Here is a 17395-nt window from a genome sequence, read left to right as displayed (position 1 = left end):
AAAAAAAAATGACGTGGGGGTCCCCCTAAATTCTATACCAGGCCCTTCGGGTCTGGTATGGATATTAAGGGCAACCCCGGCCAAAATTAAAAAAAAAAGATGATGTGGGGGTCCCCCTAAATTCCATACCAGACCCTTCAGGTCTGGTATGGATTTTAAGAGGAACCCCGCGCCAAAAAAAAAAAAAAAAACGGCGTGGGGTCCCCCCAAGAATCCATACCAGACCCTTATCCGAGCACGCAACCTGGCAGGCCGCAGGAAAAGAGGGGGGGACGAGAGAGCGCCCCCCCTCCTGAACCGTACCAGGCCACATGCCCTCAACATTGGGAGGGTGCTTTGGGGTAGCCCCCCAAAACACCTTGTCCCCATGTTGATGAGGACAAGGGCCTCATCCCCACAACCCTGGCCGGTGGTTGTAGGGGTCTGCGGGCGGGGGGCTTATCGGAATCTGGAAGCCCCCTTTAACAAGGGGACCCCCAGATCCCGCCCCCCCCTGTGTGAAATGGTAAGGGGGTACGAAAGTACCCCCTTACCATTTCACTAAAAAACTGTCAAAAATGTTAAAAATGACAAGAGACAGTTTTTGACAATTCCTTTATTTAAATGCTTCTTCTTTCTTCTATCTTCCTTCATCTTCTTCTTCTTCTGGTTCTTCTGGCTCTTCTGGTTCTTCCTCTGGCGTTCTCGTCCAGCATCTCCTCCGCGGCGTCTTCTATCTACTTCTCCTCGGGCCGCTCCACACCCATGGCATGGGGGGAGGCTCCTGCTCTTCTCTTCATCTTCTTCTCTTCTTCATCTTCTTCTTCATCTTCTTCTTTTCTTTTCTTCTTCTCTTCTTCATCTTCTTCTCCGGGCCGCTCCGCATCCATGCTGGCATGGAGGGAGGCTCCGCTGTGTGAAGGCGTCTCCTCTTCTGATGGTTCTTAAATAACGGGGGCGGGGCCACCCGGTGACCCCGCCCCCTCTGACGCACGGTGACTTGATGGGACTTCCCTGTGGCATTCCCGGTGACGTCACAGGGAAGTCCCATCAAGTCACCGTGCGTCAGAGGGGGGCAGGATCACCGAGTGGCCCCGCCCCCCATTATTTAAGAACTGTCAGACGAGCAGACGCCGTCACACAGCGGGAGCCTCCCTCCATGCCATCATGGATGCAGAGCGGCCCGGAGAAGAAAATGAAGAAGAGAAGAAGAGAAGAAGATGAAGAAGAAGATGAAGAAGAGAAGAAGATGAAGAGAAGAGTGGGAGCCTCCCCCCATGCCATGGGTGTGGAGCGGCCTGAGGAGAAGATAGAAGACGCCGCGGAGGAGATGCTGGACGAGAACGCCGGAGGAAGATGCAGAAGAGCCAGAAGAACCAGAAGAAGAAGATGAAGGAAGATAGAAGAAAGAAGAAGCATTTAAATAAAGGAATTGTCAAAAACTGTCTCTTGTCATTTTTAACATTTTTGACAGTTTTTTAGTGAAATGGTAGGGGTACTTTTATACCCCTTACCATTTCACACAGGGGGGGGCCGGGATCTGGGGGTTCCCTTGTTAAAGGGGGCTTCCAGATTCCAATAAGCCCCCCGCCTGCAGACCCCCGCAACCACCGGCCAGGGTTGTGGGGATGAGGCCCTTGTCCTCATCAACATGGGGACAAGGTGTTTTGGGGGGCTACCCCAAAGCACCCTCCCAATGTTGAGGGCATGTGGCCTGGTACGGTTCTGGAGGGGGGGCGCTCTCTCGTCCGTCCCCCTCTTTTCCTGCAGCCTGCCAGGTTGCGTGCTCGGATAAGGGTCTGGTATTGATTTTTGGGGGGACCCCACGTTTTTTTTTTTGGTGCGGGGTTCCCCTTAAAATCCATACCAGACCTGAAGGGTCTGGTATGGAATTTAGGGGGACCCCCAACTTCATTTTTTTTTTTAATTTTGGTTCAGGGTTCCCTTGTGGGGAATTCCCATGCCGTTTTTTTCAAAGAACTTCTATGTGTATTGTCGGACCGGCAATGCAATAGCCGCAAGTAGATTTAAATGACTTTTTTTCCTTTGAAATATCATTTTGCTGTCAGACTGTTCTAAACACGGGAAACATGCGCTCCTTTACAGGCATACTATAGACACCCCCCAGCTACAAAATTTAAAGGGATATTACACTTTTATTGTTTGACTTTAAGCATTATTAAAATTACTGCTCCTGAAAAAACAGACATTTTTAAAACTTTTTTTTGCATTGATCCATGTCCCCTGGGGCAGGACCCAGGTCCCCAAACACTTTTTATGACAATAACTTGCATACAAGCCTTTAAAATTAGCACTTTTGATTATTTATGTTCGTGTCCCATAGACTTTAACAGCATTCGCGTGTTCGAACAAACTTTTTTCCTGTTCGCATGTTCTGGTGCGAACTGAACAGGGGGGTGTTCGGCTCATCCCTACTACAAACCAAGAAAGTCTTCCCAGCACATTTACCATCTAGCTAAAAAAGAATAAAATGATGACGCTCTGCATATATGTTAACTCTTTCACCTTCCTTATCCGGCACATCTGTACAGCCTCCAGAGGTGGTTCTGGCCAGCTCAGTAGATTACTTTAAAAAAGGCCTGGTTTTCTTCCCAATTGTACATAATATAACTGGATACTAACATTTATAGGTGAGGTTGATCCAGGGAATATCTGATTGCCTCTCGGGTATCAGGAAAGAATTTTCTCCCCTGCTGTAGCAATTTGAATTATGCTTTGCTGGGGTTTTTCGCCTTCCTCTGGATCAACTGTGGGTATAGGATTGTGTATATGTTATTGTATGATTTCTTTTTTTAATTGGTTGAACTAGATAGACTTGTGTCTTTTTTCAACCTGACTAACTATGTAACTATGTTGTAGGGCAGTGATGGCGAACCTTGGCACCCCAGATGTTTTGGAACTACATTTCTCATGATGCTCATCTACACTGCAGAGAGTGCCAGAACATCATGGGAAATGTAGTTCCAAAACATCTGGGGTGCCAAGGTTCTCCATCACTGTTGTAGAGTGTCATGGTGAGTGATCTTAAAGGGTGTCTAGAAGGATGTGAAGGGTGATGTGAAGGATGAAGGGTGTCATGGATGGTGATGAGAATAATGTGGGGTGTTGTGGAGGGTTTTTAGAAGGATTTGGAGGGTAATGAGAAGGATGCGGCAACTTGTTTCAGAAGCACCACTCTCTTTGTCGAACACTTGGCTTGACAAAGGGTCGGTGCTCCTGAAACATGTTGCCTATCCTCCACTGAACTCTGTGATTGTCCTGTTACAGTAGGTGTGCAAAGAGAGCAGCAGTGGACACTGCTAGAGGTCATCCCTCTTGGCGGGTCTGCTACTTGGCTATATGGCTTACTGATCCCAGAGCCTTTCTGTGATCTTTTCTGGTCATGCTGACATCCACCTCGCTGCACAGTGAGGTACACACAGTTTTTATCAATGTAATGCCGCGTACACACGGTCAGAATTTACAGCAGACTTTGCCCGGCGGACTTTTCGACGTAATTTACGACCCACTTTCTGAATGAACGGACTTGCCTACACACAGTCCACCAAAGTCTGTTGAATTCGTACGTGATGACGTACGACCGGACTAAAACAAGGAAGTTCATAGCCAGTAGAAAATAGCTGCCCTAGCGTGGCTTTTTGTCCGTCGAACTAGCATACAGACGAGCATAGTTTTCGACCGGACTCAATTTCGACGGATTAATTTAAAACATGTTTCAAATCTAAGTCTGTCCAACTTTTGAGAAAACAAAGTCCGCTGGAGCCCACACACGATCGAATTGTCTGACGAAATCCAGTCCGCCAGGCAAGGTCTGCCGTAAAGTCCGCTCGTGTGTACGCGACATAAGTGATACTGTTTTGTTAAAAAACATGTAATTATCTTGCTAATCCCTTCACCCTTGCTACTCTGTTTCTTTTCCATATCTACAAGGATGACCACTGCTCCTTACATATATCATCTTGGAAGCTGGGAGCGTTTCTGGAAGCAGCCTAGTTGGGGGAAACCCCCAAGGACAACATCAAAAGAAACAAATCCACCAAATCAATATGCTTTTTTAATTATTTGAAGCAACATTTTTATTTATTGGTAAAATTCATGCATGAAATCAGAGTGAGTGTTTCCTAGATGACATCATGCTGACATCACTGGCATCCTCCCAGTCATTGTCTATGAAAATGTCCATGATGTTCAGTGATGTCATCAGGAATACACTAGGTATACAGTAATATTGTGATATATCATGATAGAAGAACAAGAAGAAACATGGCAGGCAGTCTCCATTCAGACTACAACCCCCATTCTCCAGTGAGAAATTTTCTGAATTGTAGTAGAGTGGATATTTCATTCTTCTAGTCTTATGGTTTAAATCATACGTGGCATTGTATATTTGAAAACCTCTTCTGTGTAATTAGTGAATGCAGGGGTTCACAAAATGGGTCTGATCTTCATTTCTACATGTGCATAAGAATAGAATTCACCCCTGCCAGTTTCCCAGTTGATGCCAACAAAAGATTCCTTGTGTTCTCCCTTCAGGTACTGACCATTCATGAAGGCAGAGTGGCAAGATTTAAACCACCAGCCTCCCTTGAACAATTTGGCACAGTGGGTGGCGGTGCTCTCATCGTTGTCCTCATCGAAAGTGCTGAACTTCATGTTATGGTGCTGACTCAGTGAATCACCTGGAAAAAGGAAAAAAAATATATGAACAGATTGTTTAACAGAAACACAATAATAATAATGAAAATATATGAAATGTAATTTATAGGTGTCACAAGAAATCCTGGAAGTAGGAAGTGACTGGATTGTGTCAGGGTCAGGCTTAACGACAAAAAAAATCATAAAGTAATCTGCCAGGACCTCTCTTAAATATTTTGCAATGAAATTTTGTGATGAGATTATTGGAGGAATGATCGTTAGTTTTTTTTTTTTTTTTTTGCATAGTAGTATCCATATCGAAAATGAATAGGTTACTAAAGTACAAAAAGGCTCCTATGACAGAATAAAACTTTGGAAGTGATGTAATGTATTTTTATTGTATTTTCGAATGAAAACTGTACTGATATAACAAAAATTTTATCAAAGATTCAAGAAAAATTTTTGTGTTTGTCTATTCGGAAAATTTTGGATGAAAGCTGTGTATCAACGATCAGATTATCGTACGATCGTTTTGAAAGCGGTATTTTTTGTATGATATTCTGGTCGTGTGTATGGGGCTTTAGGGCCTATGTACAATCTTGTATGGGATTTATACAGCATGTGTTGTGTTACAGTGAAACTAAACTCTCTCAACCAACAATAACTATTTTTAATGCTTAAAGTGATTGTAAAGTCTTGCTTTTTTTTTAAATAAAAATAACAAACATGTTATACTTACCTGCTCTGTGCAGTGAATTTGCACAGAGCAGCCCGGGTTCCTCCTCTTCTCGGGTCCCTCTCACCCTACTGGTGATTGCCCCCTCAGCAAACAGCTTGCTATGGGGGCACCCGAGCCAATTCACAGCTCCCTGTGTCCATTCAGACACGGAGCTGTGGCCTGGCCCCGTCCCCTCTCTCTTCTGATTGGATGACTGACTTTGACTGACAGCAGCAGGAGCCAATAGTGCTGCTGCTGTGTCTCAGCCAATCAGGAGGGAGAGTCTTGGACGGCCGAGACAGTCGTGGACATGGACAGAGATGGGGCTCAGGTCAGTATTAGGGGGCTGAGGGGGGCTGCTGCACACTGCTGCTGAAGGTTTTTAATCCTAATGCATAGAATGTATTAAGATAAAAAACCTTATGACTTTACGCCTTTAAAGAGGAAGTAAACCCTGACGGGTTTTACTTCCTCTTTGTTCCCCGCAAAGTAAAAGCATAATGGGCCCATTATGTGCCACTCACCTGCAGAAGAAACCCCGCGATGTCACCGCTGTCCCCACTGTGTGGCCGCATCCATCTTCAACCTCTCTTCCTTCCGGGGTCGTGGACTCCGGCTCTGTTACATGCACGCGGGAGTCGATGGTCATGGCACAGGCACTATAGAAATGGCACGATCATACCCTTTCTTCAGTGCGCATGCGGCAATGACGTCGGCGCACGCTTATTTGGCGAATATCTCCTAAACCGTACAGGTTTAGGAGATATTTCCAGTACCTTATTATAGGCTCACCTGTAGGGAAAAGTGGTTGTACAGTGGTTTACAACCACTTTAAACTACTAGTATTAGTAAATAGATAGGAACGTACTGTATATTATATTTGTTTGTTTTATTTTTTTATTCATTTCTTCAGTTGCTTCCTGGTTTCTGGCCTGGGCAAAAATGATGCCATACATTCCGAGAGTCTTCATGGGCATTTTTTTCTTTCCTCTGGAGGAGGGGAGGAAGAGCATTTTTAACTAAGGACACATTCCTCCTGTAAGCCTGAGTTAAAGAGGTAGTAAACAGCTGAAAAAACAAAAAACAAAAAAAAAACCCTGCAAGACAATAGCATAATGTGGAAGTATGCATCGCATCTTTCCACATTATGAAATACTTACCTTAAAACGAGGCCCCCGGTAATCGCTGAGGGAGCTGACATGTTCCCTCTGCGTTTCTTCCGGGTTTGTTGTCATATTTTTACTTCTGTAATAGTGGGTGGGGTGCACTTTAGAGGATGGTCTCCAGAGCCTCTGCATGCTAGAAATAGCTTTTATTTGAAAAGGTGTAAATAAAAGATTCTAGGTCTTTACCTGCAGTTCCTCCGATAAAAGAGCCAAGCCATAACTTGAACTTTTCACACTCTCCCAGAATCTTGAATGAGGAATATTTTGCAAAGTGTTTTACCTCATCAAAACCGTGAAGATCAACACGTAGCTCCCATTTACCTGTGGAGAAAGGAAAGAAATGTTTGAAAATGTTTTAAAGTAGAACTTTAATGAAAAAATAAATAAATTGGCAAACAGACATGAATTTTAACGCAAAAGAGACACACCATGTCTCTTCTGCATTAAAGTTGCTTACCTGACTGTCCAACACTGTACACTGATCAGCAGTTTGGCAATGCCGAGTTTACTGCACTTCTGCGTGTAGCACCCTCAAAGGTGCTAGAAGTAGATTGTTTGTTAGAGTAGGTTGTAAGTTGTTTGGGCTTGGCTGGCAGCCAATCCTGAATTGCTTTGTTTAATCTGGGTTGGGTGAGTAACTAAGAGAGGGCTGGGTGACTCGCATGCAGCATCTCTGCTACCTTCCCCTATTTCTAGAAACTTACAGAAGATTCTAGAAGAATGGGAGTGGAGGAGAGGAGGAGCTGCCTGGATTGGTTAGGGCCATATATATAGCCCTAACCAATCCCCAACAGATGGGTTGGCAGGGGGCAGGTCCCCTCAAATTCTCAGGGTCAGCCCAGCTGGGGCTGTTGGTGGCCCTTGAGGGTAGTTCCTAGTCTGGGGGGGGGGTGACCTTGGGCCCTTGGGCCTGGGCTCGGGTGTGCAGAAGGAACCCTTCTCATGAAACACTGAAGTATCCTGATCCGAGGAACTGAAGCAAAGTGAAGAAGGACAGCAGGAGAACACTGCCGGGCAAACCTCTAGGAAGGAAGACAGCCAGGTGGGCTGGTGAGTGTTACAGTCAAGAGGACTGAGAGGGCTGGGTGCAAGCAGTTTGGGATGGATGCAGAGTCAGTCTGGGAGGACTGTTTAGTTTTAGCTAGAAGGGCTAGTGAAAGGGGCAGCTGCAGCCAGGTGGGTAGGCAGTGCTGGAAGAGGTGGTGCTAGGATCAGTAGTTACACTACCAAAGGGGACCCTGGTCCCTGCCTATAAAGGGCATTTGCAATTGGTCTAATTGTGCTCTTGTCAGACCATCTATACAGTGCTAGCTGGTCCTGGGAGTTGTTGTTCTATGAGCAAGATTGTGCTGGAGGTAGAAGAGAAGTATATATATGGATTGTATATAGTTGTGTCCCTGAAGAGTACTGCTAATTTGATCAAGTGGGCATCCCATAACACCCTAAACCCTATCCAAGTTCAAAGTTCTGTGTGCCTGGCTGTGGAGAGTAGGAGATGCTTCATTCACCAGCAGCTCCTGCGGCTGTAGTGCTACATGCACATGTGGCCCGGCCAATTAACATGGCCAGGGATCAATACCTGAAAGCCGCCGGACTGAAGATGTCAGCAACCATTGGGGGTTCTGGGACATTGCGGCACTGGAGAATAGGTGAGCACGAGACAGGGACACCCAGGAACAGTCAAAGTAGGTTTGTCCTGTACTTTTATTCACCAAGGAAGTAAATGAGGGCTTTGTATGACAAGTCCAGAGCATATAAACAAACAAAACATCTGCTCCTCTGAGCTATTACCTGACTAACAGGGTGCCCTCTAATGCAGCGGCCCCCAACCTTTTTGGCACCAGAGACCAGTTTCATGGCAGCCAATTTTCCAAAGGGGCCGGAGGGGAGGGTGATATTCAGAGTCTGTCTTCAGCCCCCCCTTTACAGCACAGTCCCCCCCTTTATATCAGTGTCTCCAGTTCCCTTTCACATCACAGCCCCCTTTACATTACAGTGCCCCTTTACATTGCAGTCCTCTTTACAGTACAATTCACCTTACATTAATGTAATGTTGACTGCTCTGTAAAGAGGGCACTGTGATGTAAAGGGGGCAGTGTGATATAATGGGGACTGCACTGTAAAGGGGGCACTGTGATGGAAAGGTAACTGCACTGTAAAGGGGCACTGTAATGGCGACTGGTAGATCGGAACAGTTAGGGGGCTAAAAGGGCCACTGACCCCCAAAGATGATGGATTTTTAAAGGATTAGACAGAGACAGTTACAAACAGAAAAGCTACTATTATGTGCCCACTTTGCAAAACCTAAAATGTGCTGCAAATTCTGTGGCAAGGAGGGGGGAAGGAGAGGGTGAATCACTTGTCTGATTCATTCAGCTGTGCATGTAAGGTGAGCTTCACCTTATCTTAAAGCCACGTACACACAGTCGCACATTCCGACAACAAAATTCATGTTTTTTTTTCCGACGGATGTTGGCTCAAACTTGTCTTGCATACACACGGTCACACAAAATTCCGAACGTCAAGAACGCGGTGACGTAAAACACGTACGGCGAGCTGAGAAAAATGAAGTTCAATAGCCAGTGCTGCTCTTCTGCTTGATTCTGAGCATGCGTGGCACTGTGTACACACGATCGGAATTTACGAGAATGGATTTTGTTGTCGGAAAATTTGAGATCCAGATCTCAAATATTATGCGACGGAAATTCCGATTGGAAAATGTCCGATGGGGCCTACACACAGTCGGAATTTCCGAAAAAAAGCTCCCATAGAACATAGAAAATCCAATCGTGTGTATGGGGCATAAGAGTTTATCAGATGACTTCCTAAAGTAGAAAATAATGTTTGCAGAATGGAAGTTTGAGCCAGATCAGGGTTAGCACAGACTGTTAGAGACTCATCATTGTACAAATAGAGTTAAGAGCTAATACCGTGGGTTGTTAGCTTGTGAATTTTCTCATTCCCCAGCCAAAATTCATGACGACTACCAAATCCAATTTTGTATGCACTCCAGTTTCGGGTGAAATCCACAGAGCCATCCCAACGTCTCTGAATCACCTACAGGTAAAAAAAAAAAATCATAATTTTATGGCTTGTTGGATTTTTTTCTTACAGCTTGTTTTTTGAAAGTTATACAAAAAAAAAAGAGGCAGCAACAATGCTGCTTTAAAGGATAGGTATTCTTTTCTTATTATGCATACTAAAATTATTCACTTGAATGCCTATTTGCTATGAAAAACAATGACTTGCCTAAATTGAATTCCTCCTGGCAACCTTGGACCTCTCACCGACTATACAAGGATTGATTACTAGAATTGTGCCTTGAAGTAAAACTATAGGGACATTTTTTTTTTTTTCATTATTTTGAATAGAGTAAGGGGTGGCTATAACTCCTGTCAGATTTGTTTGCCATCTGTGTCCCATTGCGGAGATTTACCTTTACTTCTTGTCCCATAGCCAAACAGGAAGTGAGAGAAAATCCCAGCAAAATAAGATAATCCATTAGGGACCCCCAGGTCACCAGAACTAGCATCCCCATTGAAAGATTTCCCCTCTATTACTTTTTTGGGGACAACTCCTAATTTGGGATTTTCTTTAACTCTCAATGATAATGGGAAACAGAACAAATAGAGGGGGTGAATCTCCCCAAGGAGGGTGCAGACAGCAATAAAAACCTACACTGTATCCCACGCTATCCAAAACTAAAAAAAAAAAATGCCTTTAGTTATACTTTAAGCTTGTTAGTCTCACCTATAGCTCTCACTGTTTCACATTGCTACTTTACAGACATAACGGCTTTATTCACTAAATTCTAATCCTTCCACCCGTACCAGTGACTGGCCAGTCCTTTTGTTTCCCTGTTAAACTTATAGCCCAGATGTTTGGTATATGTTTTTTAGAGTGCCTTTTTCTGACACTTGTTGCTTACAAGTTAAAATCAGTATTTTTTGCTAGACAATTACTTAGAACTCCCAAACATTATATATATTTTTTAGCAGAGAAAAAAATGGCCTTTGTTGAAATCTTTTATGTCGCACGTTTTTTGCGCAGCGGTTTTTCAAAAGCAATTTTTCGAGAAAAAATATACTTTAGTTACATAGTAGGTGAGGTTGAAAAAAGACACAAGTCCATCAAGTCCAACCTATGTGTGTGATTATAGGTCAGTATTACATTGTATATCCCTCTATGTTGTGGTTGTTCAGGTGCTTATCTAATCGTTTTTTAAAATTATTGATGCTCCCCGCTGGAACCACCGCCTGTGGAAGGGAATTCCACATCTTAACCGCTCTTACAGTAAAGAACCCTCTACGCAGTTTAAGGTTAAACCGCTTTAACCACTTCCCACCCGGCCCTTTAGCAGATTGACGGCCGGGCGGTGGTTCAGTTATCCTGACTGGGTGTCATATGACGTCCAGCAGGATAACATGCCGCCGCGGTGGAGCGGTATGTCAGTCTGACACACCGCTCCACCGATCTTGGTAAAGGCAGAGGCTCTTTACCATGTGATCCAGCCATGTCCAATCACAGCTGATAACGATGTCAATAGGAAAAGCCGTTGATCGGCTTTTCCTTACTCGCGTCTGATAGACGTGAGTAGAGGAGAGCCGATCGGCGGCTCTTCTGACAGGGAGGTCTGCGCTGATTGTTTATCAGCGCAGCCCCCCTTGGATGCCCACACTAGACCACCAGGGAAGCCGCCAGGACCACCAGGGAAGGGGGCAACATGTGGATGGCCAGGTATGTACCCCATGGCCATCCACATGTGCCCAATGTGCCCAGTCTGTACCCAATCTGTGCTAATCATTGCCCACAAATGGGCACTGACTGGCAGCATTATATTTCAGTGGTGCCCAGCAATGCCACCCATTAGTGTCATCAGTGCCACCAATCAGTGTCATCAGTGCCACCCATCAGTGCCACTCATCAGTGTCCATTGGTGCCACCTGTCAGTTCCCATCCATACCCATCAGTGCCCACCTATTAGTGCCCATCAGTGCCCACCTATTAGTGCCCATCAGTGCCCATCCGTGCCACCTATCAGTGCCACCCATAAGTACCCAGCAGTGCCACCCATAAGTACCCATCAATGCCACCTATGAGTGCCCATCAGTGCCGCATACCAGTGCCACCTATCAGTGCCCATCAGCATCAGTGCCACCTATCAGTGCCCATCAGTGCCGCCTATCAGTGCCCATCAGTGCCACCTCATTGGTGCCACCTCATCGGTGCCCATCAGTGCCGCCGTATCAGTGCCCATTAGTGCAACCATATCAGTGCCCGTCATTGAAGACAAAAACGTACTTATTTCCAAAAATTTTTAACAGAAACAAAGAAAAACTTGTTTTTTTTTCAAAATTTTTGGTCTTTTTTTATTTGTTGTGTAAAAAATAAAAACCACAGAGGTGATCAAATACCACCAAAAGAAAGCTCTATTTGTGGGAACAAAATGATAAAACATTTAGTTTGGGTATAGTGTTGTATGACAGCGCAATTGTCAAATTGCGACAGCGCTGAAAGCTGAAAATTGGCCTCGGCAGGAAGGTGTCTGTGCCTGGTATTGAAGTGGTGAATTAAAAAAAAAAACAACATATTATATGCCCCCAATTTTTTTTATATCATGAAAGATGCTGTTAAACCGAGGAAAAAGATACTTAACATGTCATGCTTTAAAATTGCGTGCGCTTGTGGAATGGCGCCAAACTAGGGTACTTAAAAATCTCCATGGGGGACGCTTTAAAAATTTCTACAGGTTGCCAGTTTAGAGTTACAGAGGAGGTCTAGGGCTAGAATTATTGCGATACCTCTCATGTGTGGTGCAAACACTGTTTACATATACGTTCACTACTGCATGCAAGCATGGGTGCTCTTTAAAAAAAAAAATTAATTATTTATTTTATTATATTTTTTAAATTTTTACACTGTCCCTTTAAAAAATGTTTGATCACTTGTTGCAATCGCAAGGAATGCAAACATTCCTCGCAATAAAAATACAGCATGACAGGTCCTCTTTATGGATTGATCTGGAGTCTAAAAGACCCCAAATCTCTCCTCTACCCTTAAAAGCAAAAGATCAAAAAAAATATTTTGATCTTTTGCTTTAGGAAAAAAAAAAATCATGTTGATATGGCCCGGGAGCCGGAGCAGTTTAGCAAATTGGTTATCTTTGTGGAAAATCTCTGTCGATCGGTAACATTAGCCCGGGAACCACCAGGAAGCAGCAGAAGGGGGCACCTCCCCTGCGACTTCTAAAATTGATCTTAAATCTGTCCCTAGGGAGTGCTTGCTAACTGTGGGGGGATGTGTTTTTTACTTTGAGAAGGCAGAGATCTGTGTTCCTGCTTAGCAGAAACACAGGATCTCTACCTCCCCTACAAACAGAATGGAGATCTGCCTTCTTTACATCGACAGACCACCATTATGTCTCCCTCGGGGACAATCAGAGGGTCCCGGTGGACATCGGGTCCGCTGGATCCACTGATTGGCTCCCGCTGTGTCCAATCACTGCGGTACATTATTCTTGATATACAGGCATACCCCTCCCCCTTTTTTACTCACTCTATCCCTGCAATAAAGGGTAAACACTTAAATGGTTGCCAGCCAATCATGATTGCTGTTGAACCAAGTCTCTGAAATTCACACAAAATCCAAATCCTCCTCGAACAACAGTATCTCTAGTTCTCCCATCTTGTCCGCCAGGCTCCTGGCATTGGTGAACACGCCACGTAGTTTAGATCAGTCGCATACTATCTTCTTATTTGGTGTTCCGAGATTGCAACTAGGACTTGTTCCAAAACATCTGGGGTGCCCAGGTTCGCCATCACTGCACTAGGCTCGTTCTTTCTTAGAACTAATTAACCCCTATGAAGTATCTGACCAAAAATATAGTTCCTGTTGCAGAGGATGCCTAAAATGTGCCTTGTATCTTTGTGAAGACTTCTGGGAAAATCACACAAGCAGAAAATGACATCTTTGGAGGCATTCTGTAAACCCACTGTGTATAGAACACCTCCAGGTTGCCATTTTGCATTGAATATTACAGGAGATTACAGTGGCTGCAGCTTGAAAAGGAAAGGTAATTTTATATTACGGTACATTAAATTTACAATATGGCTTGTGTAGCAATTGTATATGCTATTTAAAAAAAATTTTGCCTGGAGGATGACCTACTATTTTCTGTTAGACTTACGGACTACAGCGGCATCACTTCTCTGTCCCCAGTTGTATATAAAAATACATTTAAAAAATGTAAAATGAATAGACAGAAGCTAATAGTGTTTTATATATGCCTGGAGTTCTATGGCAACATCTATAATAAAATGAAAACTGTTGACAAAAAAAATAAAATAATAGAACTAAGGCCCCCTTAAAATAAATAGATCTCGATTTACTATTGCATCAATCATTGTGATATTACTTTTATTTCCACAATGTAAATATCAGCCTAGCACTGGACTTACAATCCATCCACCGCCATCGGTGTGCATGTCGCAGAGCACTTTCATTGGCTTCTCCCCCTCGGGGTATATGGTGTACCAATCACTGATCACCGCTCCTTTCTCTTGGAGCTCCTTGCAGTTCTTTGCACCTAGGATGAAGATTTGTAAGATAAAGATTTCTCATTAGGGATTGTTCATTTAACATGTTTAATATGCCTGATATCAGGGCTGGGACAAGGGGTGGGCAGGAGGGGTGGCTGCCCTGGGCACGAGGGGTGGCTGCCCTGGGCACTGTGGTCTCATTTGGGGTGGAGGGGGCACCATGAGGAGATTGGGAAGGGGGGGGATTTGAGTTGGGTGGGAGAATTTGAAGGGCAGCAGGGAGTGAGAATTACTCTAGGAGGGGAATTTGGGGGGTGTGCTAGGAAAGGTGATTTGGGGGAATTTGTATTGGAAGAGAGGTTGGGGAAAGACGATTTGTGCTAGAACAGGTGATGTGGTCGAGGGGGGAGGGGATTTGTGCTAGAAGGGGATATTTTTTGGGTGGGGGATTTGTGCTAGTAGAGATGATTGAAGGGGATTTGTGCTATGAGGGAAAATTTGGAGGGAAGGGATTTGTGCTAGGAGGGAAGGGGGGAGAACTTGTGTTGGGAGGGGGAATTTGGAGTGGGAAGGGGTGCACTCGGAGGGAAATGAGAGGGGTAGAAGATTTGTGCTACGAGGAGTGTTTTTTTTTGGGGGGGGAGGGTTTGTCCCAGGGGGATTTGGAGAGAGAGAGAGAGAGAGAGAGGGGATTTGAGCTGGGGGGAGCAAAGATTTGTGCTTGATGGGGCAATTTCTTAAAAAAAGTATTCATACCCCTTGAAACTTTGAACATTTTGTCATGTTACAACCAAAAACGTAAATGTATTTTATTGGGATTTTATGTGATAGACCAACACAAAGTAGAACATAATTGTGATGAGGAAGGAAAATGATAAATGTTTTTTCAAAAATGTTTACAAATAAATATGTGAAACGTGTGGCATGCATTCAGCCCCCCTAAGACATTACTTTGTTACTGTGTAGAACCTCCTTTCACTGCAATTACAATTGTAAGTTTTTTTGGTCTCTACCAACTCTAGAGAGTGACATTTTTGCCCATTCTTCTTTGCAAAATAGCTCAAGTCTGTGAACAGCAATTTTCAAATCTTGCCACAGATTCTCAATTGGATTTAGGTCTGGACTTTGAGAAAAAAAAGGGCAGCAAATTTGAGGCAACTATGGACTTTCATGGTACGGTAAAAACTCACATACGCATTTTCATGAAAACCATACCATGAAAGTCCATAGTTGCCTCAAATTTGCTTACATTATCATATCTTTATTTGTCTAGTAGTGATAATTAATTTATTTCTGGATTTTGACTGGGCCATTCTAAAACATGAATATGCTTTGATCTAAACCATTCCATTGTAGCTCTGGCTGTATGTTTAGGGTTGTTGTCCTGCTGGAAGGTGAACCTCCGCCCCAGTCTCAAGTCTTTTGCAGACTAACAGGTTTTCTTCTAAGATTGCCCTGTATTTGGCTCCATCTTCCCATCAACTCTGACCAGCGTCCCTGCTGAAGAAAATCATCCCCACAACATGATGCTGCCACCACCATGTTTCACAGTGTGGATGGTGTGTTCAGGGTGATGTTCAGTGTTAGTTTTCCGCCACACAGTGTTTTGGTTTTAGGCCAAAAAGGCCAATTTTGGTCTTATCTGACCGGGAGCACCTTCTTCCACATGTTTGCTGTTTTCCCCCACATGGCTTCTTGCAAACTGCAAACGGGACTTCTTATGGCTTTCTTTCAACAATGGCTTTCTTCTTGCCACTCTTCCATAAAGACCAGATTTGTGGAGTGCACAACTAATAGTTGTCCTGTGGACAGATTCTCTCACCTGAGCTGTGGATCTCTGCAGCTCCTCCAGAGTTACCATGGACCTCTTGGCTGCTTCTCTGATGAATGCTCTCCTTGCCCAGCCTGTCAGTTTAGGTGGACGGCCATGTCTTGGTAGGTTTGCAGTTGTGCCATACTCTTTCCGTTTTCAGATGATGAATTGAACAGTGCTCCGTTAGATGTTCAAAGCTTGGGATGTTTTTTTTATAACCTAACCCTGCTTTAAACTTCTTCACAACTTTACCCCTGACCTGTCTGGTGTGTCCCTTGGTCTTCATGATGCTGTTTGTTCACTAAGGTTCTCTAACAAACCTCTGAGGGCTTCACAGAACAGCTGTATTTATACTGAGATTAAATTACACACAGGTGGACTCTATTTACTAACTAGGTGACTTCAGAAGGAAATTGGGTCCACTAGATTATAGTTAGGGGCATCAGAATAAAGGGGGCTAAATACAAATGCATGCCACACATATTTTCACATATTTATTTGCAAAACAAAATTGAAAACCATTGATCATTTTCCTTCCACTTCACAATTATGTGCCACTTTGTGTTGGTCTATCACATAAAATACATTTATATTTTGGTTGCAACATGACAAAATGTGGAAAATTTCAAGGGGTATGAATACTTTTTCAAGGCACCATATATATTGCAAATTGCCAATTCTTAGTTGTGGCAGCTGCATTAGTTTTCTTTTTTCCTTTATTTTTACCTGATGATCTGGGTAAGCCTTAATTTTCAACTGCCTTTAACAGACCAAGCTGTCCAGCAAAAGTAGCAGTTCGAGGGATGAGACAAACCATTTACCACTGACAGGGGTGCTTACAACAGCCAGCTTTTATTTATTTATGTAAAATCTTTACCCCAGACGGAAAAAAAACTGTTGCAGTAATTGCTTAAGGAGTGACAGCTGGATTTTGGCTTTAATTTTTTTAGTCAAGTTCATCTAAATTTGCTAGTCTAACATTATCATCTCCACAGACTGACAATGCTGCTGTCCAAAGGTGTCTCTGTTGAGGCGTATTAATGGCAGAAAAATACATGGGAAACACCTAACATAAGAAAACTAATGCAGCCACCACAAGTTTAGGACTTGTAAAGAGGAGTTCCACCCGGGGGGGTCCAGTAAAAAAAAAAAAAAAAAAATTAAAAGTCAGCAGCTACAAATACTGCAGCTGCTGACTTTTAATTGGACACTTACCTGTCCCAGGGTCCAGCGATGCGGGGATCGAAGCCCCGCTCATCTCCCCCTCCGTTCAGCGGTGCCGGCATTGCTACTGAGGGCGCCGGGCTGTGGCTTCACAGCCTGGCACCCACTGCGCATGCGCGAGCAGCGCCGTGATTGGCCGCTCAGTCACCTGGGACCTGTAATGGGTCCCAGATGATTGACAGGAGGGAGGGAGCAGAGCCGAGCCATTCCTGTGCCGAGGGGGAAGTGATGTCACCAGCCCAGGCACTGGAAGAGGCAGACTACGAGGGACCCCCTAGCAACAGACATTTAGAGGTAAGTT

The 17395-nt window shown here is 44.2% G+C and overlaps 1 protein-coding gene across 1 annotated transcript in view; it reads right to left on the bottom strand.

Moving 5' to 3' along the window:
• Positions 1 to 4088: 4088 nt before the first annotated feature.
• The window catches only part of LOC141107309 (ficolin-2-like), a 64482-nt gene continuing 51175 nt past the window's right edge, over positions 4089 to 17395 (bottom strand). Inside the window, exons 4-7 of the mRNA XM_073598000.1 lie at positions 13977 to 14104; positions 9450 to 9576; positions 6706 to 6840; positions 4089 to 4679 (exon numbers count right to left, since the gene is read on the bottom strand). Coding sequence (XP_073454101.1) covers positions 4426 to 4679; positions 6706 to 6840; positions 9450 to 9576; positions 13977 to 14104 — 644 coding nt within the window. The 3' untranslated portion in view covers positions 4089 to 4425. The remainder of the gene's footprint in view (positions 4680 to 6705; positions 6841 to 9449; positions 9577 to 13976; positions 14105 to 17395) is intronic.

This window comes from Aquarana catesbeiana, linkage group LG09, assembly GCF_042186555.1.
Source record: "Aquarana catesbeiana isolate 2022-GZ linkage group LG09, ASM4218655v1, whole genome shotgun sequence".
NCBI lineage: Eukaryota > Metazoa > Chordata > Amphibia > Anura > Ranidae > Aquarana > Aquarana catesbeiana.
This window is presented reverse-complemented; position numbering and strand designations above follow the sequence as displayed.